This window comes from Merops nubicus, unplaced genomic scaffold (genome assembly GCF_000691845.1).
Source record: "Merops nubicus isolate BGI_N331 unplaced genomic scaffold, ASM69184v1 scaffold11710, whole genome shotgun sequence".
NCBI classification, from domain to species: domain Eukaryota; kingdom Metazoa; phylum Chordata; class Aves; order Coraciiformes; family Meropidae; genus Merops; species Merops nubicus.
In genome coordinates this window covers 9619-20643 of record NW_008582218.1, presented here as the reverse complement: position 1 = coordinate 20643, position 11025 = coordinate 9619, and the positions used below count along the sequence as shown (strand labels likewise).

At 52.3% G+C, this 11025-nt stretch overlaps 1 protein-coding gene across 1 annotated transcript in view; it reads left to right on the top strand.

Annotated features, from left to right (window-relative positions):
* Nucleotides 1–1446: 1446 nt before the first annotated feature.
* Nucleotides 1447–11025, top strand: part of E2F4 (E2F transcription factor 4, p107/p130-binding) — a gene marked incomplete at its 5' end in the record, with an annotated part of 15803 nt that continues 6224 nt past the window's right edge. Inside the window, 5 exons of the mRNA XM_008937048.1 lie at nucleotides 1447–1556; nucleotides 2010–2171; nucleotides 2658–2701; nucleotides 9164–9225; nucleotides 9591–9876. Coding sequence (XP_008935296.1) covers nucleotides 1447–1556; nucleotides 2010–2171; nucleotides 2658–2701; nucleotides 9164–9225; nucleotides 9591–9876 — 664 coding nt within the window. The remainder of the gene's footprint in view (nucleotides 1557–2009; nucleotides 2172–2657; nucleotides 2702–9163; nucleotides 9226–9590; nucleotides 9877–11025) is intronic.

Below are 11025 nucleotides of genomic sequence, written 5' to 3'. Positions count from 1 at the left end.
GCCCGAGGCTGTGGAGAGGTGCCCTCCGAGACCGCCTCGCTTCGGCGTTTTGAGCGTCTTCACCTAGAGGAAGTAACTCTGGCTGTGAGGCACGTACGGAACTTAAACCCGGGGCTTTTCTCCAGGTGACGTTCCTGAGCTGTGGCTTGTAACGTATCTCTTAGGGGGGATGTGTGAGTGTGCTCTGACCCTCCACGGGCAGCAAACGGGTGCCAGAAAGCCCTGAAGATAGAATCCTAGATTAATTAAGGTTGGAAAAGACCTTGAAGATCATCAAGTCCAAGCGTCAACCCATCGACCCAACACTACCATGACCACTAAACCATGTCCCCAGGTGCCACATCCACACGTTTTTTAACCCCTCCAGGGATGGGGACTTCCCCACCTCCCTGGGCAGCCTGGGCCAAGGCCTCACCACTCTGGCAGGAAGCAAATTCTACCTCATCCAGTCGAAGCCTTGCCTGCTGCAACTTCAGCCCATTGCCTCTCTATCCTATCACTGGTTACCTGGGAGAAGAGACCAACCCCCACCTCACTCCAGCCTCCTGTCAGGGAGCTGTAGAGAGCCAGAAAGTCTCCCCTGAGCCTCTTCTTCTCCAGACTAAACACCCCCAGGTCCCTCAGCCACTCCTCACAAGCCATGTTCCCCAAAGCCTTCACCAGCTTTGTTGCCCTTCTCTGGACCCGCTCCAGCCCCTCAAGGTCTTTCTGATCCTGTGGTGCCCAAACCTGACCCCAGTGCTCAAGTTGTGGCCTCCCCAGTGCCACGATCAGTTCCCTTCTCCTGCTGGGCACAGGTTTTTTGACGCTAGGTCTGGATGCATCTCTTGGTTGGAGGCTTCTACCCTCTCTCCTTTGCCAAATTGTTGTCTCTTTGGATTTGGGCAATATTTTCCTGCTTAAAACATCTGTTAAGGGCCAAGGCTGCTCAGGAGCTCCTCCCTCACAGCCTCCTTTTCTGGACCTCATGTCTTTCAAACAGAGGAACCTGCCTCTTGGAAAGGAAGTCGATTCTCTACCAAGTGGCTTTGGATCAGATAAAGTAAAGACTTTTGGAACACCACCTCAGCTCCACTGTTGTTGGTTGGGTGGACAGCTCTCTGTGTGCCTCTTCCCATCCCTGCCTCTTTTACCCCAAAGGAACCCTGTCTGAATCTTTAGGCTGCCAAAGTAGTGTCTTCTTACATTGCTTTACGTGTGCTTTGTGAGGGGTGATTTCTGGGCACGCCATAAGCTGGGTGACAGGGATTTGCTGTGTGGCTTAGTGGGGAGTAAGAAAAGCCACGAAGGATCGGTGGCTGCTTCTTATGGTCATAATGACACTGAGAAGATGGCTTTGTAATTTGAGGCGCCGGGTAGGAGCAGTGTGGGGTGGCAAGCAGAGGGCTCAGGAAGGAGAGGCACACGACAAAGAGTTCAGAGTCAAATGTCTCGCCCTTTTTGCAGGCTGCAGACACCTTGGCTGTGCGACAGAAGCGACGGATCTACGATATCACCAACGTCCTGGAAGGCATCGGGTTGATTGAGAAGAAATCCAAGAACAGCATCCAGTGGAAGTGAGTGAGGGAGACGCTCTGAATCGGTGGTGGGTGAAGTGACACTGGGGTGCCAACGCCCTGCTTGGAGCACGGCTCCTCAGCTTGTGCTTCCCCCAGCTGGGCTGTGCTCATGGGAGTGATGAGGAAAGCTGAAGCATGTCTCTTCTACAGCGGAGCTGTTATTTTGCTACAGATTAAGTATTTGTGGTGCCTCGGGCTAGAAAAATGCCAGTTGTGGCACTAGATGTGCGGGAGAGCCCCGCCAGGCTGTGGGATGTAGGAAGACGTGCCAAACGTTGCTGTGCTGGAAGGTGGGGATGTAGAGCGGGTACAGATGAGGCTTTCCAGATGATCTGGCCTTGGCGTGGGATGGGGATGGCAATAAGGGAGGTGAAAACGTCTCTGAGGGCTTGGGGCTGGTGTGGAGGGCTCCAGGGGCTGACCCCTGTCACTCCTGTTTACTTGGCTCAGAGGAGTGGGTCCTGGCTGCAACACCCGTGAAATAGCTCACAAACTGATCGAGCTGAAGGCAGACATAGAAGACCTGGAGCAGTGGGAACAGGAGCTGGAGCAACAGAAGATGTGGGTTAAGCAGAGCATCAGAAATGTTACAGAAGACGTGCAGAACAGTCGATATCCTTTGTGTGAGCTGACGGCTCTGTCTCTGCGTTTGCTCGCCCGGTTGGAAAGCAGAGACCTGCAGGCTGTGTTGCTGCTGCCCTGCTCAGGGCAGATGGGGGATGCTGGTAGCCTCGTGCTGCTGGAAGATCTTGGGATTGCCTGGCTTTTTTTGCCAGCCTGGGAACCAGCTTTCTTTGTGGTGCACAGCTTCTCATCTGACTTTTTGAAGTAAAAACCACCGTGATGTTTACCATAATGACAAAAGTGCTTCTCTCCGAGTCACAGCTTTTTTTGGGTGCAGAGCTGCTCTTGTGGCTTTGCCTGTCTTAGGGTGTCAGCTCTGACGAGGATGTAGGTTGCAGACCTCTCCACTTCAGAGCGTGGCATGGAGAGCCTTCGGGGAATGGCGCTTCTGGGGCTCAGGAAGGAAGTGCCGGGTGCCTGCTGAGCTCTCTGGCTGCACACAAAGCTGCAGCTGTTCTCCTTAACCTTGGAAACATTAGCCTATGTGACACATGAAGATATCTGCAAGTGCTTCACAGGTGAGGAAACTGCTCTGTCATAGCGATGCGGCCCTGTCATTCTGTCCTTTTCCTCTGCATCAGGCACGGGGGAGGCTGGCCCTTGAATCCTGGGTTCAGTTTTGGGCCCCTCACTCCCAGAAGGACCTTGAGGGGCTGGAGCGTGGCCAGAGAAGGGCAACGAAGCTGGGGAAGGGTCTAGAGCCCAAGTGTGGTGAGGAGCAGCTGAGGGAGCTGGGGGTGCTGAGCCTGGAGCAAAGGAGGCTCAGGGGAGACCTTCTGGCTCTGACAGCTCCCTGACTGGAGGCTGGAGCCAGGTGGGAATCGGTCATTTCTGATCAGATCCAAGCAACAAGTGACAGGACAAGAGGAAGTGGCCTCAAGTTGTGCCCAGTGGTTTAGGTTCAATATTAGGACAAATGTCGTCCCCTCAAGGGTTGTCCAGGGCTGTGCCAGGCTGCCCAGAGCAGTGGTGGAGTCCCCATCCCTGGAGGGGTTTCCAAGCTGTGGAGATGTGGTGCTGAGGGACATGGGTCATTGGGGACCTGGCAGTGCTGGGGGAACGATTTGACTCGGTGATCTTAAAAGTCTCTTCCAACCCAAACAACTCTATGATTCCAGGAAAGAGGAGGCAGTGGACCATGGGCTGCCCAACAGCATCAAGTTAAACGTAGTGTGAGCTCTGATGCCGTCCTGGGTTTGTGTACCACCCAGTTGTAGCTTTCTGGTCACCATCAGAGGGGCCAGGTGGTTTCTTTTCCTTGTCTTTGAAGGAACTTAGCTGCAATTCCAAAGGGAGTCACTATGGGGGTATGCTGTCTTAGAAGCCCTTGATTTTAAGGGCTTGGGTGGACAATAATAGGAAGCAAATGTTGTTACATGGTAGAAATCTGGGTGTAAGCAAAAAAATAGTATAAAAAGTCGTCCCTCAGCTGCATCAGGCCCTGTACAAAAAAGAATGCGGGAGGGAGGTAGTGCAAAAAAGGTCAGAGGGAATAGACCACTTGCTGTGACCTCTCTCCCCTCTGTACAGCCTCCCTAAAGCTGTGGGGTGCCCCTGTAAAAAGCCACATGATCTGTCCCAGGGGGTGAAAGGGAAGGAAACCCATAGGAGTCTCTGGTTCTTTTCTATTGCCAGTTTTAATCATTAAGGTTGGAAAAGACCTCTAAGATCAAGTCTAACTGTCAAACCAGCACTACCATGACCACTAAACCATGTCCCCAGGTGCCACATCCACACATTTTTGAACCCCTCCAAGGATGGTGACTCCAGCATCTCACTGGGCAGCCTGGGCCAAGGCCTCACCAGTCTGCCAGGAAAGAAATTCTTCCTAATATCCAACCTAAACCTCCCTTGGTGCAACTTCAGCCCCATTTCCTCTTGTCCTGATGATAGCTGTAGGACCAAAAAAAAATGAATAGAAGCTCCCCATGGCAGGTGCAGCACGTGAGCTGTTCTCAGCTGCAGCACCGTGGGGTCTCAGCTCCTTTCTGCTTCGCTGGACTCGTGACCTCTCCCAACCCTGGGCAACTGCATCTGCTCACTTGGGCTGAGACTGGGGCTGCTTGGCCTGACCTCCCCCAGCCATGTGTCTCACCCATGCCTGACTCTACCCTCATCTTTTGCAAGCCCTCTTCTCACCCTGCACCAGCAGCTTGTCTAGTTTCTCATCTTTGCCTTGGTGGACTTGCTTTGTTCTCCAGGCTTTATACTGCTCAAGTTTATGCTGGTGTCTGAGGCACCACCACCCTCTTTGTTTTACTGCTTTTTCTGATCGAAGATAGCACTTTTTGGGGGCGGGGATTGTGTTTTCAGTTTGACACCACTTGGGGCCAGATAGCTCATAACAGGCTGGAAGAGTTTACTGGAGCCCAGCAGACAGCTTGTTGCTTGGTTGAGTGAGTGTTTTGCATTTTATTGCACCTGTTCTTTGTGAAGGAGTTTGCCTCCAAAATCAGACCTCTCCAAAATCAGACCTCCCCAAAATGCACAGAGATGAGATTTTGCTGAGGGCAGATCTGAATTCCTTCTAGACCAGAGCCTTAATCCTTCTTTTCCCACTGTCCATGCAGTTTTCCTGTGTGAATGTGCCTTATGTGACTTTATTTTTTCGTCTGCTGAGCATCTGAGCCTTGCAGAGGTTTGTTGTCAGACCTCACATGTTCTTGAACTGTGCTGCAGGTTGAATTTCAGCTCCTGTTTTTTCAAGTGACCTCTGTTGAACTTGCTATCTCAAAGGCAGTTAAGGCTTGAAGGTTTCCATGCCTGGGCTCTTGCCAAATATTGATTCAAATATTTGGATTAATTAAAAAAGAAGTCAGAAAATGTTAGTTTTGAGTGACTGGAAGACATAATCCAAAAGGATGTGCAGAATCCAAAAGGAAGTGGAAACACGTGGTAACTGGTTTGTAAAAGCATTTGGGACATAGCTGTCAAGGGAGATAGAACACAGCACCTGTAGTCAAAACTAAGAGGTCTTACAGCTCAAGCTTGTATCTTAGAGCTTTTTTTAAGCATTTTAATGTCTCTTAATAATGGTTAAAAAATGTGTTTTGGTGGTCACACCTTGGTTCTGCAGCTGATGAATCAGCTCGAGAATGGGAGCCAGCGAGCCTTGGGTCGTGCACTGTTGCTGCCTGTGCACTCTCCTTGTAGCACCTCCTGCTGCTTTGGAACTTGTACAAGCCCCGCAAGAAAGGGATCTTCTGAGAGGCCAGGCAGGGTGGATAGCTGTTTTGTCTTCTGTGTGTTCACAGTGGCTACCCCAAAAGCCCATTTGGGTCCATGAAGTACCCCCTCTTGAGGTAGTCTGTGCCAAGGATACAAGGAGCCTCTGGGCTGGTCACAGTGGGTGCTTTTCCCACTTGCCCCCAGTCAAGCTCACCTCGGCCTCCAGCACAAACAGTTCTTGGCATCCCCCTGTCACTCCAGAGATCCAGATGGGTTCTGTGCCTCTGTGACTTGATAGTATCGATGTACACTGTGCACCAGTGTCTACCAAAACCTCGTACTTCTGTGAGCTCCATGTGCCAGGCCTCCGAACCCACACAGTCCAGTACACACAGCCATCCCTTTCCTTCTCCTGCACAGAGGCAGGGACCCTCTATTCCTGTTCCTGGTCAGAGTATTCACTGTCTGACCCGTGCTGTGCTGGACCAGAAGTCCCTTCATCAGGATCAGATGAGGTAGTCTCAGCCTTCTCATGTCTGGGAGATCAACAATTCCGTTCCTGTGTTCCTCCCATGACTACACTGACAGCCTGCTTGGATGGCCTCTTCTAGACAGGTGTCTTCCCTTTCAGCTTGTGTACATGGGCTTCCAGCTTAACGGTGGGTTGACCATCCCACTTCCTCATGTCTTGCCCCTGGTCACACAGAAAAAAACAGAGTGTGCCATGTGGCACGTACCTTGGACTCCCTTTCTCTCTTGACTGGCACAGGAGAGAGTTGATTTCTTGGTGTGTCCCTGACTTCCAGGACATTACCCTTCAGGGATGAGGAGGTACCAAGGCTCTCTTTGAAATTCTGGAGCCAGGAAGGTGCTGTCCCCACAGCTGGGGTGTCCATTTGTGGGTAATACATTGCTGCCAAGCTGGCAGAGTAGGATACTGACACATTTTTGATCACCTTCCTCCACATAGCCCGTGTATGCTGGATATCTTCTGGATCTTTGGTATGCTCCTTATCATCTAAATCCCCACAGATGACTTCCAGTACTGCCATTTCTCTCAGGTACTGGATACCCTCATCTGCAGTAGACCACTTTCCCAAGGATGTAGAGCACATGAGGTGTTCCTTGAATGGGCATCTTGCTTTCACACTCGAGGGGAGCCATCTCCAGAGACGGCAAATTGCTGCCTCTTTTCCGATCCCTCTCTCAATTCCCCGATCCCTAGCGAGGGAGCCCAGCTGTTGTTCTTCCTTCCCTTCCAGCTGCTGTGTGACAGCCCCGTTCTCCCAGCGTGGAAGCAGCCAGGCAGCAATCTGCTCCCCAATCTCTCCTCGGCTCCCGAAGTTCTGAGGGGGTCAGGGACCGGGGTGGTGTCTGCCTCTTGTTTCAGTTCGGTTATGGTGTCCTCGCCTCCCTGTGGGGAGGGTCCTGCTTCTTCGCCCAGCTCTTCCTCCTCTCTCTCTTCATCCCTTGTTAATCACAGATATGGGCCTGTTGTTCTTGTCCTTTGCTTCTTTGTCACTGCTGGGGCAAGTGCGGTAGTTGCTGTTGTTGTTTGGGTAGTTTGGGTCCCTGCCTCAACCCCAGTCTTCTGGGAGCACTGAACCACGGCTCGGTAGGCACAGGCCAGACCCCAGGACAGTGCTAGACGCTGTTGGTTTTCATCTGAGCAGACAAGGCACCCTTCTCACAGGTGTTGCATCAATTTGACAGGATTGCCTGCCTGTTCAGGTGTAAGGTCCCAGGTTACAGGAGGTGATAACTGTCCTAGGAACCTGCCCAAATCCTTCCATACTCCCAGCCACCAAGGAAGAGGCCACCCCAGGGCACAACTCGGCGTTGCCCCGCACTAAAGTTATTTTCTCTTACCCCAAGACAAGATCTAACTCCACGCAAACCATAATAGGCCAGCAGTGTTAATTGCTAGTATTAAACAGCTCATGGAAGGGTGAATTAGCACTTTAGGAGCCTGAGCAATAAAGCTGCTCACATTAATCCCTGGTAGGGAGAGGAGGATGTTTTCCCTTATCTTCTCCACAAGATACCTTACCTAACAAAGTAAAGTAATTGCAGGCAAGACATAACAGAAACCATTATTTGCATTATCATGTTCCAAAGCTTAGCAAAATAGAGATAAGCCACAGGCAACAAACCTGTGACCAGTACAGAGGTTTGCAGCCAGGCAGCTACTGTAGTATAATATAAAACTGCTGTTGTAGGTGCCCCACATTGGGTGCCAAAAAGGACTGTGGTGGGTTAACTCTGGCTGAGCAAGAGATGCCCACCAAGCCATTCTGTCACCCTTCCCCTTTCCTCTCCATCCTCCACAGAGCAAAAGGGGAAAGGAAAGTAAGATAGAGACAGAAGCCCTGTGTGTAAAAACAAGGGCAGTCTAATTAGAGAGCAAAAGCCACGCAATGCTGTGCACAGAAGCAAAGAGAAAAAAACCCCAAGATTTATTCTCTCCTTCCCATCCCTAGGCAATATCTGGCCTCTCCTGGGAAGCAGGGCTCCCAAATGCACAGAGGTTGCTCCAGAGTAGCCCCCCCCTTCCTCCTTTTTTCTAGCTTTATAGCTGAGCCGACCTCATATGGTCTGGAATATCCCTTTTGGTCAGTTCAGGTCAGCTGTTCTGGTTATGTCCCTCCAAGCTCCTGCCCCCCCCTCCAACTGGGGGGGGAATGTTAGACAGAGCCTCAGTGCTGTGGGAGCTCTGCTCAGTGGTGCTCACAACATGGGTGTTCCAGCACCCTTCTGGCTCCACACGAGCACACTGCACCAGGAGGCTGCTGTGGGAAAACCAGCTCAGCCAGACCTGATACACACCCACACTAGAGCTTCAGCATTCCAAGTGAAGGCTGCTGGCTTCTTGGTCTGAATACATTTGAATTTCACAGCTCTGGTGTTTCTCTGGTTTCATTTCTCTCAGCCTGGGTGTGGACTGGAAGCTGCTTGCCTGGGACTGTTGTGTCATTAGGGCTGCAGGTCTTAAGAAGCTGCAGAGCTTGAAAGCTGCTGGGCTCTGCACAGGGTGCAACACAGAATCACACAGAATCCCAGCATGGTGGGGCTTGGAAGGGACCTCTGGAGAACATCTAATCCAACCCCCTGTTCCAGCAGGTCACCCACAGCAGGGTGCCCAGGATCACATCCAGGCAGGTTTGGAATCTCTCCAGAGAAAGAGACTCCACATCCTCTCTGGGCAGCCTGCTCCAGGCTCGGCCACCCTCACAGCACAGAATTTTCTCCTCCTGTTCAATTTGTGCCCATTGCCCCTTGTACTGCTACTCGGCATCACTGAACAGAGCCTGGCACCATTCTCTTGCCCTCCGCCCTGAGATATTGATGAAGACACAACTAACACCAGGCAACTCTCTTGCCAGTAGAGACTGGGGAGTGCTGGTTCTGGGTGTTGGTACCCCAGCATGAGGTTGTGACGCTGTTGGCAGCCTGGTTTGACACCGTCTCTCTCCTGGCACTGCAACTCTTTGAGCTGTGCACTTTTGTTGACCAATCACATCTAAATCTTGTGACAGCGGGATGAAGAATCTTTCCTTTGGGATTCAGGTGTTCTTAAGAGTGAATTTAAGCCAGCCCTTCTGGGGAAGCACAGGTTTGTCCTGTTAAGGATGTTGCTAAAAGCTTTAGGGTTGCTTTGGGAGCAACTTGGCAGGTTCTTTGTGCCCTGGCTGTGTGACCTGTGTGGCAGCTCAGCTGGGTGTAAATGGCAGTCCTCCACAGAACAGAGGGCAGGAGATGCAGGGGCTCTTCATCAGTGCTTTGTGATCATGGAAACCTGTCTGTTTTCACAGGAGACACCCTCCTCGCGATTCGTGCCCCATCAGGCACGCGTTTGGAGGTTCCCATCCCTGAGGTGAGTGAGAGATGGGTGGGCAGGGAGGTGCAGGAGTCTCCGTGTGTGTCAGGGAGTGGGTTGTTGCTGGGTTGACCACGCTGGGAGTTGGCAGTCAGGGGTTTGATGGAGTTGGAGGAACCGGCGACCAAAGGAAAGCTCCAGATACTAAATAACTGCCAGGAAACTGTTGTTTGGAAGTACGTGAATAATTGTAGACAGGGAGGGGATGGTCCTGGGAGTCAGGGGAGTTGTGTGCGGAGCTCTGCTGAACTGCCTGGACAGGACGTCTTGCCTCTGGGAAATTCCTCTTCTGTTTGGAAAGGGCATTTAATGCATGGTTGCGTTTTTATACATAGCTGTGTTTCGCTTTTGACATTTCTCAGGGCCTAAATGGGCAGAAGAAATACCAGATCCACCTGAAGAGCACCAGTGGTCCCATTGACGTTCTCTTAGTAAACAAAGACGCCTGGAGCTCTCCTCCTGTCGTGCTCCCTGTCCCTCCCCCTGAAGAACTCATTCAGTGCCAGGCAGTTGCACCCTCCAAACCGCAGGTACCGCCGCTTGCCCACTTCCAGGAGGCATCTGTTCCCAGCAGCACCCAGCCCTCCACGCCGACACCCAGCAGCACCCAGGACCACAGCCCTCCCGCCCAGAAAGCCACGAGCACGGGTGAGAGGCGGGCTGAGGGGGGTGGGAGGAGCTGGGGGTGGTGGCCCAGGAGGGGGAGAACATTCTGTGGGCTGGTGCTGCTGGCCGTGCAGAGGGAGACCTCCCTGCCTCTCCTGTCGTGGGATTTTTCCTTTTGTCTTTGTTGTGGGACTGGCAGGAGAAAAAATGGACTCTGTCCCAGCTAAAACCAGCATGCTGCATTAATGGAAGTAAGCCACGTGGCTTGAGGGGGTAGCACCAGGCTGTAGGAGCAGTGCTGGGAGAGACTGATCAGGCAGACTGATTGATCAGCAAAAGTTTGTACAAGGATCTTGTTGAGTCTTGTGTTAGGTTTGGAAAAAGACTGTCAAAACGTACTAGATGGGTTGGTTGTGGCTTTGTCCAGATAAATTTTGAAAGCCTCCAGCAGTGGAGGTCCCCAGCTTCCTTGGTGAGCTCTTCCAGGGCTGCAGCACCCACTCGGGGAATTGTTTTTTCCTGCTGTCTGGATCCTTTGAGCACCACCTCATGCCTGTTGTGGGTGTTACATTGTTTTGCACCACCGAGTAGTTCTTAATTTTTGTAACTGCCTTTCAGGTAGCTGCAAGCTGCTGTTAGAATGCCCTTAGACCTCTGTTTGCTTGACTGAACAAGCCCAGCTCCCTCCACACCTCCTTGTAGGCCATGTGCCACAGACCGCTGGCCAGCTTGGTGGCCCTCACTTGGATCTTCTCCACATCTTTGTTGAACTAGAGGATGGCCAAAGCTGGACATAGTATTCCAAGTGCAGCCTCAGCCCTGAGCAGGCAGGTGGTAACTTCCTACACTGTGCTGGCCACGCTTCTTCAGGAGTAACTTAACTACCTGGCTTGTGTGAACTGCCATGAGAGCATGTTCTTGGCTTACGTGCAGCCTGGCACCACCATGACTGCTCCCCAGCAGAACTGCAGCAGGGCCGGGGAGTATTTGCTGGGTGAAAGCAAGAAGCCTTCTTCCTGTGGGATGGCTCTGGGCTGCCCCCCCCAGCAGCGTGGGCAGCAGGGCAGGGAGGAGATCCTGCCCCTCTGCCCCTCTCTGGGGAGACCCCCCTGCAGTGCTGGGGCAGCTCTGGAGTCCTCAGCACAGCAGAGACAGGGACCTGCTGGAGCGGGGCCAGAGGAGCCCCAGCAA